This window comes from Oncorhynchus clarkii, chromosome 1 (assembly GCF_045791955.1).
Source record: "Oncorhynchus clarkii lewisi isolate Uvic-CL-2024 chromosome 1, UVic_Ocla_1.0, whole genome shotgun sequence".
In the NCBI taxonomy this organism is placed as follows: domain Eukaryota; kingdom Metazoa; phylum Chordata; class Actinopteri; order Salmoniformes; family Salmonidae; genus Oncorhynchus; species Oncorhynchus clarkii.
This window is the reverse complement of record NC_092147.1, coordinates 59,682,150-59,704,235: the sequence shown is the minus strand read 5'-3', so window position 1 is coordinate 59,704,235 and position 22,086 is coordinate 59,682,150. Positions and strand designations below refer to the sequence as shown.

Genomic DNA, 22,086 nt, shown 5'->3' with positions numbered 1-22,086 from the left:
TACTCAACCAGTATAAAACCTGACCATGATGTAATAAAAGTTGTAATGATGTCATTGCCATGACTTCATTACGACGTTGCCCCCTCAGACCTCTGTAAACAGGTTAACTCTATTCACCGTTTACAAACTCAAATTAAGCCTACTCTGGGACTTATCAGCACTTTCAAGTGAGGTATTTTTTTTGTGACATTGACCCTGAATCTTTCTTCAAGCAAGTAACAGAGATTATTTCTGCATCGCTTCATCTGTCACTATCTCACTCCCCTTCCCACCTCTCCCTCCTCCCCAGATTGTGGTTGGCCTGTTGTTCCTGACCGCCATAGCAGGTCTAGCTGTGACGTTAGGAGAGGACTATGGTCCAACCAGAGACACCACTGCGACAGAGAAAAACCCTTGGGTTTTCTATGCCAACCCCATTCTGTTCGCTGTCTCATGGGTAAACCTTTTCATTGATCTATTTATGTATTAACTGAAGTTGAAAAAAATTGGGACAGATACAAACATTTTGTGTTGTTCGTACCACAGTGTACAGATGTGACAGTGTATCTAGTTTCTATTCGGTTGTGATTCGTTGTGGTTTTCCTTGTGTCTTTTTTTCCCACTGTGGCTGTTTGCTAAATAAAAGACTGTATTATTGTATTCCCCTTTAGATCCTGCTGATACTCTGTCAGGAGGGAGTGAGGAGGAGAGAGGGAGCGGTGGACTCTACTACTCTGTTCCTCTTCTGGCTGATCCTGGTGGTCTGTGATGTCTTCCCCTTCCAGACAATGCTACGAGAGGCCCTCAGAATGGTACAGAGGGAGGGAAGGAGGGCTGAAGGGAAGGAGGGAAAGGGGAAGCAATGACAGATGATTAAATTTACATTTGAGTCATTTAGCAGACACTCTTATCCAGAGTGACTTACAGCATTCACCTTAAGACAGTCAGGTCAGACAACCACATAACATAGTCATATAGTCACATTTTTCATCAATAAAGTAGTTATCAGCAAAGTCAGTGCTAGTCGGAAAAGACAAGTGGGAGTGTTTAAAATAAAATAAAAGATTATACTTATGTTTACTTTAGGTGGTACATACAGTCAGGATGATTCATGTTCTCTTTCGCTCTATTTGACTCCTTCTATATCAACCCTCTGAGCAAATTATAAACAAATGACTAACTTGTGTTCACTTTATATGATACAGAAAAAGATCACTTAAGTACAGACAGGGTGTTTAATGCTCATGTTCTTTCTCTCTGGCAGTGGTCCAATCCCGTAATTTTTACCCCCTCAACCCTCGCGCTAGCCACTTTCGCTCGGAGGAATCCACATCGAAACCAAATTCAGTTTGATTCCCATCTTAAGTGGTGGTCCAATTCACAAAAGTTACCCCCTCGGTCCTCGATTTAGCTTCAGGGAGCAATTTAACAACTTTGATCACTTATTGGGGTTGTTATGGCCCACAAGTTAATGAAAACTGTAGTCACATGTCAAACTCCGGCGGCTGCGAAGTGTCAAATTGAATCAACCTGACTGCATTAGTCGGCATGTGAGAGAACATTATTACGCTTGCATGCTAGCTAGCAAATAAAAATGTAAAGATTACATTAATTTTAGTGGTGGCAAATGGGAATATGATGTTCAAAGTGGCTCAGACTCATAGCAAGGAGCCTATAAAACGTAGCTAGCTATCTACCTAAACATATTTTTGGAAATTCTAAAATGTATTGGAATAAATAACCAAATGATAAACCTGACAAGAGTGCTGCATTAGCTTGCTAGGTGCATAAATTGCTTGAGGTTGGTTCTTATTAGGCACAACTTCCAAGCTTTCAACTAAGTACGTTGACTATCAGATCATCATTCTCCCTCGCTTGGGCAAGGACATTTGAAGGTTCACTCAGATGTGAGGATGTAAAACATCATTCAAGGGCTGAGGGTTGAGGGCCGAGGGCTGTCTACTTCAAATAAAATGTTATTGGTCACATATACATTTTTTTAGCAGATGTTATTGCGGGTGTAGTGAAATGCTTGTGTTCCTAGCTCCAACAGTGCAGTAGTATCTAACAATTCAAAACAAAATTACAGCAAAGTTGCTCAGGAGCTAGAAGCAGAGCTGCCATGCCTGTCGGCGCGTTTGGACATCAGCCTCTGACTCCTTCTCTATATGCATCCCCCCCTCTCTCTCCAGGGAGAGATCCCAGACCTCCCTCGTTTCTGTCTCTTCTACATCTCCTTCGGGCTGGAGTTGATCGCGCTCATCCTGTCTGCCTTCGCAGATGTCCCCCGGGAAGCAGAGGATCTAGTCAAAAAGGTACCTACCTACGTGCTGAACAGTTGCCAGATATTATTGTCAATTGTTTTACATTGTTCACCTATACTCACTAATCAGGTCGATATACTGGAAAAGAGCATCTCAACAACGTATATGAATAAAGTTATTCTAAAGATATTGTTTTGCCTAAGAATTGGCTCACTCTGTCTTGTTGTGTGTGTTTTAGAACCCAGAGGTTGGAGCCGCATTTCTCAGCAGAATCACTTTCAATTGGTTCAACAGGTATAGTATCGCGGATTTTCCTCACTGTCTTCAAAACATGTCTTTCAGTCTGTAAGTCTGGCTCACAAGAGATTGGGTCTGGATGTAGATCTGGATCTCAAGGGTTCTGGTCTTGGTCTGGGTCTTTAAGGATCTGGTTTTGACTCTCTTTTTCACTCTCTCTCCCTTCCTACCTCCTTCAGCATGGTGCTAAATGGTTTCAAGCGCCCTCTGGTCCAGAAGGACCTGTGGGAGCTAAGTGAGGCAGAGAGTACTCTCCAAATCAGTCAGCGTTTCCAGCAGACCATGCAGACAGAGCTGAAAGCAGCCAGAGCCAGACTTCAGACCAAAATGAGGAAGAGAGGGGAGGAGAAGGCAAGCAAAGGCCAGGGAGAGGGCCTCCAAAACGGGCATCAGAATAGGCTGGGGAAGGGGGTCAGCCAGGATGTGCTGATGATGGTGAGAGCAACCCACACTCGTAAAAATATTCAAACATGCACGTGCGCACACACACAAACATACACAAAATAAATAACACACAAAAAAACACGTTAAAAAACACACACAGAAAAGGGGATTTATTTCGTTTGGTCTCTCACACAGTCAATCACTTTCTATTTGATTCATATCGTGCAAGGTGAGCAGTATCAGTACAAAACAAATGTTTTCCCCCAAACACTCCTGACAAACACTCCAGCTTTGTGGACAATGATCAGCTTTTATACTTACTAAAAGGAGAACATTTCTAATGGCTCTATGGACTCAAGCTACCAAGGTAGAAAGATATTTATACAGAGATCTTACCTTAGACCTATTTCATTACATAAGATGGTGTGTATATGTTAATTTCAATAAATGTTCTTATATTAATATTTTATACCACAAACATTCATTTATTTTCACTACTTTCCAGCTCTGAATAGGGTTGGCACGTGCATTGTATAATCATGTAACTGACAATTATGGACAATGGTCGTGATTTTTATTTTATTTAAAAAAGTCTGCCATAACCGTTTAAATAGGCTGAGTTACCTGAATTCCTCAACTTTCTCTGAAACAGTACTGATTGATCTATTTCACTGTACTAGGAGGAAAAGGGGGATGAAAATGAGAAGAAGGAGGAGAAGAAGAAGAAGAAGAAAGAAGAGAAGGAGGACTACCCCAAGTCGTGGCTCATCCCCACCATCGCTACCACATTTAAAGGGGTCCTGTGGGAATCAGCTATCTTCAAGCTCATAACGGACCTCCTATCCTTTGCCAGTCCACAGATCCTCAAGTGAGTCAACCAGTTCTAGGCCTATGGACTTTGGCCGTGTCCGAAAACCCGTACTTGCGTTCTAAATAGTAGGGATTTTGGGTGTGCGAAAATAGAATGTTTTATAGTACATTTTGAAAATGTAGTATTAAAATAGAACACCACCAACTGGTAGTGGTCTCGAAAGAGGTGCCAGTTTAGATATAGGTACAACTGTCCTGGCGCCTCAGTTATAAGGCTTGGTAATGACCAGTAGGAGACAGATATACAGAATACACGTTTATTGCCACACTTAAGAGGGAACCCAGTGGAAGTGGTTTCCTGAACCCCAACAAAGTCCATTTACATGGTAATTCATGCACTAACACACAGTTAGGAAGTCCAGAGCGAAGGACTGTCCACCTGGTGTGTTGGTGGGGAGCCCATGAGTTTAAAGAGCTGGGGTCAGCCTGGAGCTGTGGTCAGCATGGTAGTTCTCTTACCCCAGGTGGGCCTCTGATTGGCTGACAAGGTCAGGTGACAAAAAGCAGAAATATTGATAAAATGAATCACTAACCTTTGATGATCTTCATCAGATGACAGTCATAGGACTTCATGTTACACAATACATGTATGTTTTGTTCGATAAAGTTCATATTTATATCCAAAAATCTCAGTTTACATTGGCGCGTTATGTTCAGTAATGTTTTACTTCCAAAACATCCGGTGATTTTGCAGAGAGCCACATCAATTTACAAAAATACTCATCATAAATGTTGATGAAAATACAAGTGTTATGCATGGAATTAAAGATATACTTCTCCTTAATGCAACCACTATGTCAGATTTCAAAAAAGCTTTATGGAAAAAGCACACCATGTAATAATCTGAGTACAGCGCTCAGGCACCAAAACAAGCCATACAGATACCCACCATGTGGTGGAGTCAACAGAAGTCAGAAATAGCATTATAAATATTCACTTACCTTTGATGATCTTCATTGGACTGCACTTCCAGCAATCCCAGTTCTACAATAAATGTTTGTTTTGTTCGATAAAGTCCATCATTTACGTTCAAATACCTCCTTTTTGTTTGCGCGTTTAGTTCACAAATCCAAATTCATGAGGCGCAGGCACAATTAGACCAGACGAAAAGTCAAAAAGGTTATATTACAGTTCGTAGAAACATGTCAAACGATGTATAGAATCAATCTTTAGGATGTTTTTATCATAAATCTTCAATAATGTTTCAACCGGACAATTCCTTTGTCTTTAGAAATGAAAAGGAACGCAGCTAGCTTTCACTTCCGCGCGCATGATTTAGCTCATGGCATTCTGCCAGACCCCTGACTCAAACAGCTCTTATTCGCACCCCCTTCACAGTAGAAGCCTGAAACAAGGTTCTAAAGACTGTTGACATCTAGTGTAAGCCCTAGGAAGTGCAATCGGACTAAATTTACACTGTATCTTGGATAGGCAAAGACTTGAAAACCTACAAACCTCAGATTTCCCACTTCCTGGTTGGATTTTGTCTCAGGTTTTTGCCTTCCAAATGAGTTCTGTTATACCCACAGACATCATTCAAACAGTTGTAGAAACTTCAGAGTGTTTTATATACAAATCTACTAATTATATGCATATTCTAGCTTTTGGGCCTGAATAGAAGGCAGTTTACTCTGGGCACCTTTTTATCCAAGCTACTCAATACTGCCTCACAGTCCCAAAGAAGTTAACTCATTAGTAACTTGGGGCACCACGGGAAAACGTATTTAACAAGTTACTATCTCCCGAATTAATCTCTTATAAGATATGTACATATCTATAGATAACAGTCAGTTATTCATTTATTATTACCTCATCAGTCTCATTCTGAACGTTGTTGACCTCATAAATCTTCACAAACCCTAACCTAAGTGATGATTCAGCGATACACAAATTGACTTACCTTTTTATTTACTAACTAAATAATCACACAGAAATACATAAACACACACACAGTATAGATTATTGATTACTATCATAACGCAATGAAATACAGTCCCTAGTGGACTAACCCAGTATGACGGCTTGTTACACAATGGAAAAGGGGGTAGGGACAGAAAGAGCGGGAAAGACAAAGAGATTGGGCTTATCCTAACAACATTTGGAAACTATGCTCACCGTAAATATGAATATTTAGCACCCTAACAACCGCTCATTCGGATTTAGAAATGCAACATATATTTATGCTTGTCTTTCTCTCTCGTCTCTCTGTTGAAACCACTCGTACGTCTATGGCGAGTAGTTCGAGGGATGCAAGAAACAATGTCATTTGTAGTTGTAGGCTTATTTTGTTTTGGAGTGTTCGTTAGAATGGATACATCAGATGTACCACATGGTGGTGAGAGGGAAATGTTCTTTCCCTCTCGTCTTCGGTCGAGTTTCCTAGACTACAGCACTTAAACAGCTGCAGACTGTGAATGTTCCGGTGTAGTCTTCATCTTCTTTACTCGTCGAGAGTTTCAGAGGGTCTTACCATTTTCTGGTCTTGTAGTTTTAAACCATTTGTCACGTATTCAGCTAGCGCTGCACGTAGACTGGTCTCAATGGTTGATTATTCAGTGTACAGCTAGGACCACTTTACACACCGGCAGCAACCAAGCATGTTTTGGTCTAATGTAAATTTGGTTAAGAGTCCTTTTTTAAGCTTGGGTAAAAAGGGGACGTTCCATCAAGTTGACATGAAGTCTGTGCTCACATGGGTGTGGTTACTGACTTGGCAAAATTTTATATGAAAAACAATTATCTAATTTAGAAGTCTAAAATCACATTTTATCTTCACAAAAGTATTCTTATACTTAGTCATTTATTTCATACAACAGTTTCATGCAAACTAGAATGTGTACATCTTCAGAGTTACAGTTATCCTTAACCTCTCTAGGGTATGTGGGACGCTAGGGTCCCACCTGGCCAACATCCAGTGAGATTGCAGAGTGCCAAATTCAAATACAGAAATAGTAATTATAAAAATTCAGAAAACAAAACATATTTTACATAGGTATAAAGATGAACTTCTTGTGAATCCAACCACGGTTTCAGATTTTTAAAAATGCTTTACGGCGAAAGCATACCTTACGATTATTTGAGAACATAGCCCAGCAGACAAATCATTACAAACAGTAGCCAGCCAAGTGGAAGAGTTACACAAGTCAGAAATAGAGATAAAATGAATCCCTTACCTTTGATGATCTTCATATGGTTGCACTCAGAAGACATTCATTTACTCAATAAATGTTCCTTTTGTTCAATAAAGTCTCTTTATATCCAAAACACGTTTTCTTCAGTAATCCACAGGCTCAAACGCAGTCAAAACAGGCAGACAAAAAATCCAAATTGTATCCGTAAAGTTCATAGAAACATGTCAAACGATGTTTATATTCAAATCTCAGGTTGTTTTTAGCCTAAATTATCTATAATATTTCAACCGGACAATAACGTTGTCAATATAAAAGGTAAACAAGAAAGGCACTCTCTCGGGATTGCGCATGAAAAAGCTCTGTGACACGTGAGTGTCCACTCATTCAGACTGGTCTTACTCCCTCATTTATCAGAATACAAGCCTGAAACAATTTCTAAAGACTGTTGACATCTAGTGGAAGGCATATGAACTGCAAATTGAGTCCTAAGTCAATGGATACTGTAATGGCATTGAATAGAAAACTACAAAACCAAAAAAAAACTACTTCCTGAATGGATTTTTCTCAGGTTTTCGCCTGACAAATCAGTTCTGTTATACTCAGACACTATTTTAACAGTTTTGGAAACTTTGGAGTGTTTTCTATCCAATTCTACCAGTTATATGCATATCATATCTTCTGGGCCCGAATAGCAGGCTGTTTAATTTGGGCATGCTTTTCATCCAAAATTCCGAATGCTGCCCCCTACCCTAGAGAAGTTAATGACATCACAAAATAAGAAATGATATGACATCATTATTGTTTCAACCCCCACCAACCATTTCCCACATTCTTTATGTTAGGAATATTGTTTAATTATCCACTTTTGGATGTTGTAGTTTTGGCAAAGTCTCTCTCTACACACATCAAATTACTTTCTCAATACTGCAGAGCCAAATGGAGAGTTTCTGCCAGGTATTTATGATCTGGTTGTTAAGTCACAAAACCGGGACCACTCCCCCAGGAAAGAGTGATAGTTTGGCTATCGGTCGGCCATTGGCCTGATCCTCACCCAGGAGAGAGAGTCATGACATTATTGAGGAATAAAATTGTCTTTTCAGACCCGTGTGTATTTTTCTGAAACAGTAAATAAAAGGACGTTTCAGATTTTTGCTAAATTCCTTCGATGAAAAATGACTTATTTGGTAGTGTTCTTTATGAGGTTTTTGAAGGAGAGGTCATAGTCAAGTGTTACACCAAGGTCTTTGACAGATTGTTTTGCTACAATAATAGAGACGCATATTTTAACAATGGAATTTGATGGTACGCTTGTTGTGGAAATTCTTACACAGGGACACTCAAAGAGTCCAACCAACTCGATGCACCATAGTACACATGCCAATCAGGAGCTCTCCATGTACAGTCCCAGCAGTTGTCTTATATACAACTATACACAGACATGTTATATTTGCATGATTTAGCATAATGAATTAATCATTACCGTTTTGTTTCATTCATGTGACCGACCAATACCTCACAAGGCTTTTTCTCTCTAAGCTGAGACCTTGAAACTGAGATATCTTTCATTCTCAAAACAAGGTCTGGGTGTAGTGCCAGATTGCAGCTACTGAAAAGTGAGAATTCGTTCACTTGCATGAACACAGAAATTGGTTATTAGAACAGCACATGGATAGAACACATAAATTAGTTATAAGAAAAGCACGTATGAAATTTCCATCACATACTGCCATGTTTTTTGGGGCCGAATATTATCATTGCTTTTTTAAATGAATTTAGAAGAAGCAAGTTTGCAGTCATCCACTCTTTTATGTCTGCAATACAGACCTCTTAGTGAGATATCTGTTTTATGTTCCCACGTCTCATTGACAGACAAAGCTGAGTATCATCAGCATAGCAATTCAAATAAATGTGTTTACGAATTATATCTCCTAAGGATAGCATATACAATGAAAACAAGAACGGTCCCAAAACCGACCCTTGAGAGACGCAAAATTTGACACGAGTAAAGGACAAGGATTCAATGTCTAAATGAATGAATTGGAGTCTGTCTGACAGGTAAGAGCAAAACATTTGTCTCTAGCTGTCTGAGAAGAATATGATGGTCAATAGTATAAAATGCTCCGCTTAAATCGAGAAGCATGAGTATAGAGCTGGGGCCATTATCGTAATCAAGTTGTAAGTCTTTTGTGACTTTTATAAGCGTGGTTTAAGTGCTGTGTTGACGTCTTAAAACCAGACTGATAGGACTCAAGGACAGATATTTAGAACATCTGTAAGCTGCTGGACAACTGATTTTTTAAATTTTATTTTAGATAGGAAGGGTAGGTTTGAAATAGGTCTACAACTTTTCAAAGCCTCAATAGAGGCTTAATTACAACCATTTTGAAAGTGTTCGGTACAGAGCCTGAGGACAGGGATGAGTTTATGATGTTCAGGAAAGTGGTTACAGGAACTGGAAATAGCTCTTTAAGTAGCTTGGTGGGAATGGGTTCTAATGAGCAAGTGGACGGTTTGGAGGACACAACAATTTTAGACAGTCCACCTAGTGTGATTGGCCTAAAATATTCCAGAGTAGCTAAGGTGGCATGGTGCTTGTGTATTATGGGCGTGTCAAATACATATGAGGGGTTAATTGGTAAGGCAGCAGTTTAAGTTATTATTTAAAAAAAAATCTCTAATCAACTCAAACTTGTCTGTAAAGAAAGTAATGTAATCAGAGCTAATATATTGTAAAGGGTAGGTAGTATTTATAGCACTATGGCTTTTGGTAATTTCAGTAACTGTATTGAATACAAATTTGGGTTATGCTTATTTTCATCATTGAGATCGGATGACTTGTTTAAACCTCTAGCTTGGTCTTACTGTCACGGGCATCGTAAGAAGTGGACCAAGGTGCAGCGTGGTGAGTGTACATATTCATTTTTATTAGAATGTTGCCAACAAAAACAATAACAAAACGACCGTGAAGCTTAACAGGGCTATGATGCCTCTAACAAAGTTAACTACCCACACTGAAAGGAGGGAAAAAGGGCTACCTAAGTATAATTCCCAATCAGAGACAACGATAGACAGCTGTCCCTGATTGAGAACCATACCCGGCCAAAACATAGAAATAGAGAAACATAGAAAAAAAAATGTAGAATGCCCACCCCACATCACACCCTGACCTAACCAAATAGAGAAATAAAACGTCTCTCTAAGGTCAGGGCGTGACACTTACACCAAATGCGTTCTAGTTTCCTAGTGGCCTCTTTAAGGGTTCTGGTAAGTTCAGTGTACCAGGGGATAGTTCTTTTAGGTTATATTTCTTTGTTCAAAGTGATGCAACAGAGTCCAGGATATTTCTAAGGACAACATTGAATCCATCTGTGAAATCATTAATAGAGATTTGATTATACACATTTTAGCGACAAATCTATTTTACAATAGTTATTTTTTGTTTGTTTTTAGTCCTTCCTCTATTTCTGATGTCCATCCAGTTTGATTTCCATTTGTAACTGTGCTATTTCACAACATTTCTGTAACGACGTTCGTCTGTAGAAGGAGAAGCGGACCAAAAAGCAGCGTGGTGGTTACTCATGTTCTTTAATGGAAAATGAACGATACATGAAATAACTTAAATCTACAAAACAACAAACGGAACGTGAAAAACCTATACAGCCTATCTTGTGACAACAAACACAGTGACAGGAACAATCACCCACCAACACACAGTGAAACCCAGGCTACCTAAGTATGATTCTCAATCAGAGACAACTAATGACACCTGCCTCTGATTGAGAACCATACTAGGCCGAAAACATAGAAATGCCCCAAAACATAGAAAAACAAACATAGACTGCCCACCCAACTCACGCCCTGACCATACCAAATAAATACAAAACAACGGAAATCAAGGTCAGAACGTGACAATTTCTGAACCTATATACATGTTACAGACCCCGTATGTTTTACAATGGTTATCTTGTTGTTATTAGTCCCACCCTTCGGCTCTATTCAACCCCTCCCATCTATCTTTTAACATCATCCATTTTGGATTTCTATGGGCCATATATTTTTCAACTGTGCTGTGATGCTTCACAAAAGTACTGAACCTTTCTATTCTCATAGCTTCTACAGATTGTAAATTAAAGATGAACATTTTTGCTAAAATAATTATTATATTATTGATTGATTGACTATGGCTTTTCAAATCACCCAGTATTGCTACCAGCAGCGTTACTTCTAGGTAAATGTTGCAATTCTTCAGCCATTCCTGGACGTGTGACCAAAAATGAGCTACATATGGACAGTACCAAAATAAATGATCTAATGACTCTATCTCCTCACAGCAAAATCTGCAGACCTGGGAAGGTGGTATCCCCCATATATATAACAGTGTTTTGGTTGCAAGAATTTTGTATAATCATTTAAATTGAAAAATTTGAAGTTTTGAATCTGGCGTTGTTTTGCATGTCAATTCATAATCTATGTGCCATGGAATCGGTACATCGAAAATCTCTTCCCAACTATTTAGCAATTTAGCAACAGAGTTACACATGGAATAAACAAGCGTACAGTCAATTACACAATAGAAAAAAAGAAAGTCTATATACAGTGTGTGCAAATGGCATGAGGAGGTAAAGCAATAAATAGGCCATAGTAGCAAAGTAATTGCAATTTAGCAGATTAACACTGGAGTGATAGATGAGCAGATGATGATGAGCAGATGATGGTGTGTAAGTAGTGATACTGGTGTGCAAAAGAGCAATAAAAACAATATGGGGATAAGGTAGGTAGATTGGGTGGGCTATTTACAGATGGACTATGTACAGCTGCAGCGATCGGTTAGCTGCTCAGATAGCTGATGTTTAAAGTTAGTGAGGGAAACGTAAGTCTCCAGCTTCAGCAATTTTTGCAATTCGTTCCAGTCACTGGCAGCAAAGAACTGGAAGGAAAGGTGGCCAAAGGAGGTGTTGGCTTTGGGGATGACCAGTGAGATATACCTGCAGGAGCGCGTGCTAGGATGGGTGTTGTTATCGTGACCAGTAAGCTGAGAAAAGGCAGAGCTTTACCTAGCATAGACTTATAGATGACCTAGAGCCAGTGGGTCTGGCGACGAATATGTAGCGAGGGCCAGCCGACTAGAGCATACAGGTCACAGTGGTGGGTGGTATAAGGCGCTTTGGTAACAAAACGGATGGCACTGTGATAGACTACATCCAGTTTGCTGAGTAGAGTATTGGAAGCTATTTTGTAGATGACATCGCCGAAGTCGAGGATCGGTAGTTTTACTAGGTTTTACTAGGGCAAGTTTGGCGGCGTGAGTGAAGGAGGCTTTTTTGCGAAATAGAAAGCCGATTCTAGATTTGAGTTTGGATTGGAGATGTTTGATATGAGTCTGGAAGGAGAGTTTACAGTCTAGCCAGACACCTAGATATTTGTAGTTGTCCACGTATTTTAAGTCAGAAGAGTAGTGATGCTAGTCGGGCGGGCGGGTGCGGGCAGCGAACGGTTGAAAAGCATGCATTTGGTTTTGCTAGCGTTTAAAAGCAGTTGGAGGCCACGGAAGGAGTTTTGTATGGCATTGAAGCTTGTTTGGAGGTTAGTTAACACAGTGTCCAAAGAAGGGCTAGATGTATACAGAATGGTGTCGTCTGCGTAGAGGTTGATCAGGTAATCACCCACAGCAAGAGCGACATCGTTGATATTTACAGAGAAAAGAGTTGGTCCGAGAATGGAACCCTGTGGTACCCCCATAGAGACTGCCAGAGGTCCGGACAACAGGCTCTCCGATTTGACACACTGAACCCTGTCTGCGAATTAGTTGGTGAACAAGGCGAGGTAGTCATTTGAGAAACCAAGGCTATTGAATCTGCCGATAAGAATACAGTGATTGACAGAGTCGAAAGCCTTGGCCAGGTCGATGAAGACAGAAGCATTCATGGCAAAAGGTCGCAAAGTTCAAGGGGTCCGAATACTTTCGCAAGGCACTGTATATGCCAATTATGTAATGATCCGACCGCATTCTGTCCCCTTTCAACACTTTTTTTCACTTTTGGTGCCAGAGAGAATGACGTGTGTAGTTTTATTTGACACGTTTAAAAGATTGACATCAATCTTTTAAACTTGACTAATAAAATTGAAACATTTTTATGGTGAGCGAGCATTGCGCTGGTTCCTGTCCACAAGATGGTAATCAAACATTTTTAAAGAAGTAAATCAGTCTATCAATCAATCAAATGTATTTATAAAGCCCTTCTTACATCAGCTGATGTCACAAAGTGCTGTACAGAAACCCAGCCTAAAACCCCAAACAGCAGGCAATGCAGGTGTAGAAGCACGGTGGCTAGGAAAAACTCCTTAGAAAGGCCAGAACCTAGGAAGAAACCTAGAGAGGAACCAGGCTATGAGGGGTGGCCAGTCCTCTTCTGGCTGTGCCGGGTGGAGATTATAACAGAACATGGCCAAGATGTTCAAATGTTCATAGATGACCAGCAGGGTCAAATAATAATAATCACAGTGGTTGTCGAGGGTGCAACAGGTCAGCACCTCAGGAGTAAATGTCAGAGCATCTCTACCGCTCCTGCTGTCTCTAGAGAGTTGAAAACAGCAGGTCTGGGACAGGTACCAGTCCGGGGAACAGGTCAGGGTTCCATAACCGCAGGCAGAACAGTTGAAACTTGAGCAGCAGCATGGTCAGGTGTACTGGGGACAGCAAGGAGTCATCAGGCCAGATAGTCCTGAGGCATGGTCCTATGTCTCAGGTCCTCCGAGAGAAACAAAGAAAGAGAGAAAGAGAGAAAGAAAGAGAAAAAGAGAGAAAGAGAGAATTAGAGAGAGCATACTTACATTCACACAGGACACTGGATAAGACAGGAGAAATACTCCAGATATTACAGTCTGACCCTAGCCCCCCGACACATAAACTACTGCAGCATAAATATTGGAGGCTGAGACAGGGGTCAGGGGACACTGTGGCCCCATCCGATGATACCCCCGGACAGGGCCAAACAGGCAGGCTATAACCCCACCCACTTTGCCAAAGCACAGCCCCTAGAGAGATATCTTCAACCTCCAACTTACCATCCTGATACAAGACAGAGAATAGCCCACAAAGATCTCCGCCACGGCACAACCCAAACTGTAAACTGTTTTCTTGTTCTCTGGATTATGATCAAATTAGGATCAAATACTAAAGTAGGTTGATACGTTTTTGGAATTTCTAAAGTGTGTGTGTGTATATGCGTGGTTAATTCCTTTTTTAATTAGACAACGTGAAAACGGACAGTGGGGTTATACATTGAGTGTACAAAACATGAATAACACCTGCTCTTTCCATGCCAAAGACTGACCAGGTGAAATCTATGATTCATTATTGATGTCACTTGTTAAATCCACCTCAATCAGTGTAGATGAAGGGGAGGAGAGGTTAAAGGAGGATTTTTAAGCTTTAAGACAATTGAGACATGGATTGTGTATACAGTATGTGTCATTCAGAGGTTGTATGGGCAAGACAAAATATTGAAGTGCCTTTGAACAGGGTATTTCAGTAAAAAAAACATTTTTTTATAGAAGAATATAAAATTACGTTTGACAACCCTGTTGGTAAGCCTTTAATTGATATCAAACTCAATCGTTTACCTTTTCCGGTGATGAAGACCTGGATGTCTCATGGTATGGTGGGGTATGTAAAATGGGTCAACATGTAGCCCCAATATCTCTTGAATGTCTTGGCATTCAGGTCGAAAAAGTCTCTTTCTGACCCCTTCTCCCATGGACAAACACGTATGGAAAGTTTTGCCTAAATCAATAGGGATGCTGTCAAAAATTGTTTGAATCAAATGTATTTACCTTAACTGTTCTTAACTGTCCAAATACTTACATTGCAAGTTCAAAACTTTGTTGTACAATTGTAGTTAAAATAATGCTATGTTTTGTGCATATACCAGTATGCATAGTTTTTTCTGCCCAAAATGTTTAACTTGTGGTTTTGGTATATCCCAGGTTGATGATATCCTTCACTACGGACAAATCCATCTACACGTGGACAGGGTACATGTATGCAGTGCTGCTTATCCTGGTGGCCATCTTTCAGTCTCTGTTCCTGCAGCAGTACTTCCAACGCTGCTTCGTTCTGGGGATGAAAGTCAAAACAGCCATCATGGCTGCTGTGTACAAGAAGGTACGTGTTACTGTCTTGCGCTTGTGTTCCTTGAGGATCGGGGTTCAACCCCCCTGGCTTCCTTGATCTAATAGTGACGGAGATTTGACAGAGATTTTGTATTTGTATTCATTACGGACCTCCATTAGCTGCTGCCAAGGCAAGTAGTAATACAGTCAATCTCTTCTCTACTTTGACAAGTATTGATGTTAGTTCTTATTGTTATTGATGTTAGCTCCCCGTGTATATTTAAGGGACAGAGATTGGAAAGATACAGAACAGAGATACAACTATTTTGTACCATCTCATGTAGGAGCTTAACAATCTGCTGTTATCTATGCATTCCAATATACTGGCTTTCTCTCTAAAACAATCAATGAGTTGATGAGTGCTTATGGGTGCTTATGGGATAGGACGGGAGGGAGTGTGGGATTATGTGTGTGATCTAGCCTGCTCAAAGAAGTGTTATTACTCTTTAGTAACCTTTTGTTCAACTCTCCCCCTCCATCCTGCTCTCTATCCTCTTCCATTTCTATCTCCTTCCCCCCTCTCTCCTCTTTCGCTCTCTCCTCCCTCTCCTCCACTCTAACTTATTTCCCCTCATCCCTCTCTCCCCCCTCTTTCCACATCTTCCTTCCCTCCTCCCCTCTCTCCCCCAGGCTCTGGTCGTATCGAACGACGCCCGCAAGGAGTCGACGGTCGGGGAGACGGTGAACCTGATGTCAGCCGACGCTCATCGATTCAACGATGTCGTTAACTTCATCCACCTGCTGTGGTCGTGCCCACTGCAGATAGCGCTCGCTATCGCCTTCCTATGGATAGAGCTTGGGCCTGCTGTACTGGCTGGATTGGCTGTCATGGTCCTCATGGTGCCCATCAATGGTCTGCTGGCCAACATGTCCAAGAACGTTCAGGTTAGGAAGGGGGAGAGGGGGAAGAGAGGGTGGAAAAAGGGGAGGGAGAAGGTAGGGAAGAGGGAGGTAGATCCTCATAGTTCATAGTTCTCGTGCATGGTGGCCATCAATGTTCTGGAGGAGGAATAACAAGAGTGAGGGGAGGATGGGGGAGGGAGAGGCTGATGTGTTGGACTGGAAGTCTAAGGAGTCTCTGGAGTTTGAGTTCGGGACAGGCCAGCCCCTGGAATTTGCTACAATATTATCATACTTGAATTCCTCTCCACTGTGCTAAATCTAAATGGCGAAGCTTCAACAACATGTATTCTACATTAACTTATCTGTTTCTGGGGTTATTGGGTGTATGCGTTAATGAACTGTCATCAACAGCAGTTAGTGCAAAACCTTCTTACCTCACGTTCCCATTTCTGTCTGTGTCTCTATTTTCAGATTGAGAACATGAGATACAAAGACAAACGGATGAAAATCGTGAACGAGATGCTGAATGGCATCAAGGTATTAGCTTGAATAATAATAAGGTTCAATATACCTAATTAAAAGTATGCTAGCGCAATGGTGTGTGCTTGTCCTACTTCATATCTACAGTTTCCTTCATCCCAGCGCTAAACAGTGCATTTGACTATATATCTTAGAGATATTCTGTCAACAGTACATTATTAAGAGTACTTGAGGTAGAGGCCAATCTAAAGGCCAATCTCCCCTCCCACTCTCCAGATCCTGAAGCTATATGCATGGGAACCATCATTCCAGAACCAGGTGATGGGGATCAGAGAACAAGAGCTGGTGGTCATGAGGAAGTTTGCCTACCTCTCCTCCGTCTCCACCTTCGTCTTCTCCTGCGCCCCCGCCCTGGTGAGTACTGAGATAAAGGGAGAGAGAGAGAGAGAGACACACACACACACACACTCTAACTAACCCGTGTATGTCTCCAGGTCTCCTTGGCAACCTTTGCAGTGTTTGTAGCAGTGGACTCAGAGAACGTTCTCGATGCAGGGAAAGCCTTCACCTCCATCTCTCTTTTCAACATCCTGCGCTTCCCTCTGGCCTTCCTGCCCATGCTCATAGCTGCAATGGTGCAGGTAGGACAGCACACACGCACGCACGCACGCACACACACACACACACACACACACATACGTCCACACACATGCACACACTAAATGGCTTGTTTTTAGTTAATTTCGCTTACCCCAAAAATGCATTTACTTCAAGATAAATTGTATTGTATGAAGATATTCTGACTTGTATCAAATTTTTTTTTGGTTCAAATAAGCAAAATTATATACCAGTGCAGGTTAATATATATTAGCTTGGTAAAACACACACACTCCCTAAATACACCTGTGTGTTTGTCCCTCCAGACCAGTGTTTCTAAGAAGCGTCTGGAAAAGTTCCTGGGAGGAGACGACCTGGACACTAACATCGTGCGTCACGACCCCAGCTTCAGTAGGTCAAGGGTCAAATGTCACACACTTTGAGCGAATGGAATGGCATCAGACACATGGAAACCATGTTTGTTGACGTATTTGATCCCATCCCGCCGACACCGCTCCAGCCGTTAACATGAGCCCGTCCTCCCCAATTAAGATACCACCAACCTCCTGTGCCTCAAACGTGTGTCTATGTCTGTTCCCAGACACAGCCGTGAGTGTCTGTAATGGAACCTTCGCTTGGGAGAAACACGCTGAACCTGTTCTCAAAAAGTGAGTTTCTCTCCTCTATGGGTGCGTGTCTGTTTTTAACAGAGAAGTCATATCAAATCAAAGTTTATTGTCATATGCACTGGATACAGCGTAGTGTACACAGTACAATGAATTGCTCACTTTCAGTCAGAACCTCTCCTACAGCAGCAATTAAAAGTATAAAAAAAGCATGAAATAAATACTCAGATATGCATTGAGAGGTGTGGCTTTTGCAATCATCACCTCTGCTTTGTTAAACGTGTTGTGTGTGTCTGTGTTTGTGCGTGTGTGTTTGTGTGTGTGTGTGTGTGTGTCAGTGTGTCATTGGAAATTAAGCCCGGCAAGCTGGTAGCAGTGGTGGGAGTGGTGGGTTCTGGGAAATCGTCTCTGATATCAGCAATGCTGGGAGAGATGCACAGCTCAAAGGGCTTCATCAATGTACAGGTAACACACACACACACACACTCACGTCATGCAGGTAATAATAATCATAGTATTTACTGCTTTTATCCTCACATTAAATACTCAAATTTCTCAGTATGACCTATTTTAAAAATAATTATTGATATGACAATAAATGACCAGTGAAATGTATTGTTTTTTTGCAGCTTTACTGTCAAAATACGTACGGAGGAGAAAGTAAATGTCATTGCTAAAACTCTCTCTCCTCTTGCACTCTCTACCCTCCCTCTCTTCCCACCAACTATCTTTCTCTCCTCCTTCTGCACTCACTCCCCTCCCTCTTTTCCTACCCACTCCCTCCCTCTGTCTCCCCTTCCGTCTCTGCTCTCTCCAGGGGTCGGTAGCCTTCGTGCCCCAACAGGCCTGGATCCAGAATGCCACTCTCAGGGACAACATCCTGTTTGGCTACCCACTGGAGGACTCTCGTTTCCAGGCTACGCTGGAGGCCTGCGCCCTGGGGCCCGACCTGGAGCTGCTGCCTGGGGGAGACCAGACTGAGATTGGGGAGAAGGTGAGAGATGACTGGATGGTCTGGAGGTGGTTAGGGGAGAGGTGCTGGTGCTAAGGAGAATGCACTGAGATTGAGTCTGCATCCCAAATGGGCCCTTAAATTATAGTCTGTCAGTAGGTGCACTAAAAACAACAAATCCACGTGCCAGTGATGATGGACCATGTTTTTGATGGACCCTGTTTTTCCATCAACACAGCTCATTTAAATGCAAAAACGATGTTCTATCTCTATCGATAACAGCGTCTCTCATGTCCAGCTAATGACCATGGTGGGGTAAAACTCAAGAAGTAAACTGTACAGCTAATTTAAATGCCAATGCCATAGAGATTCAACTATGTTTTCTCTCTATAGCTAATGCCGTCTCTCGTGTCCAGGTAATGACCTACGTATGTCCCCGTTTCCCTTCCCTCTCCTCCGCTCTCTTCTCATCCCTTCCCTTCCCCTCTCCTTTCCTCCCCCAGGGTATAAACCTGTCCGGGGGTCAGAAGCAGCGTGTGAGCCTGGCCAGGGCGGCCTACAGCCAGGCTGACGTTTACCTGCTGGATGACCCTCTCTCAGCTGTAGACTCTCATGTGGGCAAACATCTGTTTGAGGAGGTGGTGGGACCTAAAGGCATACTCAAAGATAAGGTGAGTAGAATGGCTAACCAAATAAATTGGCTAAATTAGATTAATAGACAGACAGATGAATGAATGGATGGACGGACAGATGTCCTATCTCTCTGATCCCTCCGTGGACTTGTGACCCATGGAGTACAGTTTTTCTCCTCTCCTCCCATTTCTCCTGCCCAACATCCTCTCATCTCCTCCCTCTTCTCCTCCTCCTCATCCCCTTCATTATCCTCCTCCTCTCTTACTCTTTCTCCCTCGGTAGACCCGTATCTTGGTGACCCATGGAGTGAGTTTCCTGCCCTACGTGGACGAGATTGTTGTACTGAAAGAGGGATGTGTTTCTGAGGTCGGGTCATACCAAAGTCTCAAGGACAGCAAGGGGGCTTTCTCTGAGTTCCTGGACACCTATGCTAAAGACGAGGGCAAGAAACACACTGGTGAGCGTGTGTGTATAACTGGCTTTGTGTTTGTGTTTGTGTAACGGCAGTGTGTGTGTGTGTGTGTGTGTATAACTGGTTGTGTGTGTGTGTTTATCAACAGATCCAACCTCTGATGGTGAGGAGGTGGGGCTAGTCCCTGATTTACAGGATCCTCAGGCCGACACCCCTCCTGAAGACATCGTCTCAATGACCCTGAGGAGAGAGAGCAGCATCCGACGCAGCCAACGCAATGGAAGGTATGAGAGAGAGAGAGCAAAAGAGAAAGAGGGAGAAAGCGTCTGAAATTACTCTTTAGTTCAGAGCCAGATCCATGGGTGGTTAAAGGGTGGACAAATAAGCAGCACTTCACAGCCATTTTTAATAAACGGGCTCTGGAGAGGTGAAGGTCAAGTCATGCGTCCTCCGAAACATGACACCCCAAAACTTGCTTCTTAACACCCACCCGCACCAACGTGTTGGAGGAAACACAGTTCAACTGACGACCGAAGTCAGACTGCAGGTGCCCGGCCAGCCACAAGGAGTCGCTAGAGCACGATGAGACAAGTAAAGCTTCCCCAGCCAAACTCTTCCCTAGCCCGGATGATGCTGGGACAATTGTGCACCCCCCAATGGGACACCGCCTGGGATCGATCCCGGGTCTGTAACGACGCCCAAAGCACTGCGATGCAGTGCCTTAGACCACTGTGCTATGCCTCTCTGCATCTACCGTATGTAAAAATCTGGGTAAAAGATGGAAAGGAAAGCAAGTTATTGCTATAGTTTTTTGTATGAATATTATCATTTACAATACATACAACACAATCAAACTAACCAAACAACAAAACACACCTCATGCAAACATGACACATTGTTCTCTCTCATCCTGGTCCAAGAAATTTGACTCATTAAGGTACATTTCTATACTTTCCTTTATTTTCTTTGCATATCACATTTTCATCCTAACAATAAATCAAAATAAGAATATTGCATATATGGACGGGCTGCAAAGAAATTTCAAAAACAAAAAAAATATAAATAGTTACTTAAAATTATGAATAATTATAAAGTTGCTCATATACAGTGGGGCAAAAAAGTATTTAGTCAGCCACCAATTGTGCAAGTTCTCCCACTTAAAAAAGATGAGAGAGGTACACTTCAACTATGACAGACAAAATGAGAAAAAAAAATCCAGAAATTCACATTGTAGGATTTTTAATGAATTTATTTGCAAATTATGGTGGAAAATAAGTATTTTGTCACCTACAAACAAGCAAGATTTCTGGCTCTCACAGACCTGAAACTTATTCTTTAAGAGGCTCCTCTGTCCTCCACTCGTTACCTGTATTAATGGCACCTGTTTGAACTTGTTATTAGTATAAAAGACACCTGTCCACAACCTCAAACAGTCACACTCCAAACTCCACTATGGCCAAGACCAAAGAGCTGTCAAATTACACCAGAAACAAAATTGTAGACCTGCACCAGGCTGGGAAGACTGAATCTGCAATAGGTAAGCAGCTTGGTTTGAAGAAATCAACTGTGGGAGCAATTATTAGGAAATGGAAGACATACAAGACCACTGATAATCTCCCTCGATCTGGGGCTCCACGCAAGATCTCACCCTGTGGGGTCAAAATGATCACAAGAACGGTGAGCAAAAATCCCAGAACCACACGGGGGGACCTAGTGAATGACCTGCAGAGAGCTGGGACCAAAGTAACAAAGCCTACCATCAGGAACACACTCCGCCGCCAGGGACTCAAATCCTGCAGTGCCAGACGTGTCCCCCTGCTTAAGCCAGTACATGTCCAGGCCCGTCTGAAGTTTGCTAGAGAGCATTTGGATGATCCAGAAGAAGATTGGGAGAATGTCATATGGTCAGATGAAACCAAAATATAACTTTTTGGTAAAAACTCAACTCGTCGTGTTTGGAGGACAAAGAATGCTGAGTTGCATCCAAAGAACACCCTACCTACTGTGAAGCATGGGGGTGTAAACATCATTGGGCTGTTTTTCTGCAAAGGAACCAGGACGACTGATCCGTGTAAAGGAAAGAATGAATGGGGCCATGTATCGTGAGATTTTGAGTGAAAACCTCCTTCCATCAGCAAGGGCATTGAAGATGAAACGTGGCTGGGTCTTTCAGCATGACAATGATCCCAAACACACCGCCCGGGCAACGAAAGAGTGGCTTCGTTAGAAGCATTTCAAGGTCCTGGAGTGGCCTAGCCAGTCTCCATATCTCAACCCCATAGAACATCTTTGGAGGGAGTTGAAAGTCCGTGTTGCCCAGCAACAGCCCCAAAACATCACTGCTCTAGAGGTGATCTGCATGGAGGAATGGGCCAAAATACCAGCAACAGTGTGTGAAAACCTTGTGAAGACTTACAGAAAACATTTGACCTCTGTCATTGCCAAC

General features: G+C 42.1%; 1 protein-coding gene across 1 annotated transcript in view; it reads left to right on the top strand.

Moving 5' to 3' along the window:
- The window catches only part of LOC139409789 (ATP-binding cassette, sub-family C (CFTR/MRP), member 2), a 62,647-nt gene that overhangs the window by 5,112 nt on the left and 35,449 nt on the right, over positions 1-22,086 (top strand). The window contains exons 4-21 of the mRNA XM_071155169.1: positions 290-436; positions 651-791; positions 2,172-2,294; positions 2,482-2,537; positions 2,720-2,975; positions 3,605-3,792; positions 14,912-15,089; positions 15,728-15,982; positions 16,412-16,477; positions 16,697-16,834; positions 16,915-17,061; positions 17,344-17,428; positions 17,619-17,685; positions 17,982-18,108; positions 18,461-18,637; positions 19,099-19,266; positions 19,511-19,685; positions 19,789-19,924. Coding sequence (XP_071011270.1) covers positions 290-436; positions 651-791; positions 2,172-2,294; positions 2,482-2,537; positions 2,720-2,975; positions 3,605-3,792; positions 14,912-15,089; positions 15,728-15,982; positions 16,412-16,477; positions 16,697-16,834; positions 16,915-17,061; positions 17,344-17,428; positions 17,619-17,685; positions 17,982-18,108; positions 18,461-18,637; positions 19,099-19,266; positions 19,511-19,685; positions 19,789-19,924 — 2,630 coding nt within the window. The remainder of the gene's footprint in view (positions 1-289; positions 437-650; positions 792-2,171; positions 2,295-2,481; positions 2,538-2,719; positions 2,976-3,604; positions 3,793-14,911; positions 15,090-15,727; positions 15,983-16,411; positions 16,478-16,696; positions 16,835-16,914; positions 17,062-17,343; positions 17,429-17,618; positions 17,686-17,981; positions 18,109-18,460; positions 18,638-19,098; positions 19,267-19,510; positions 19,686-19,788; positions 19,925-22,086) is intronic.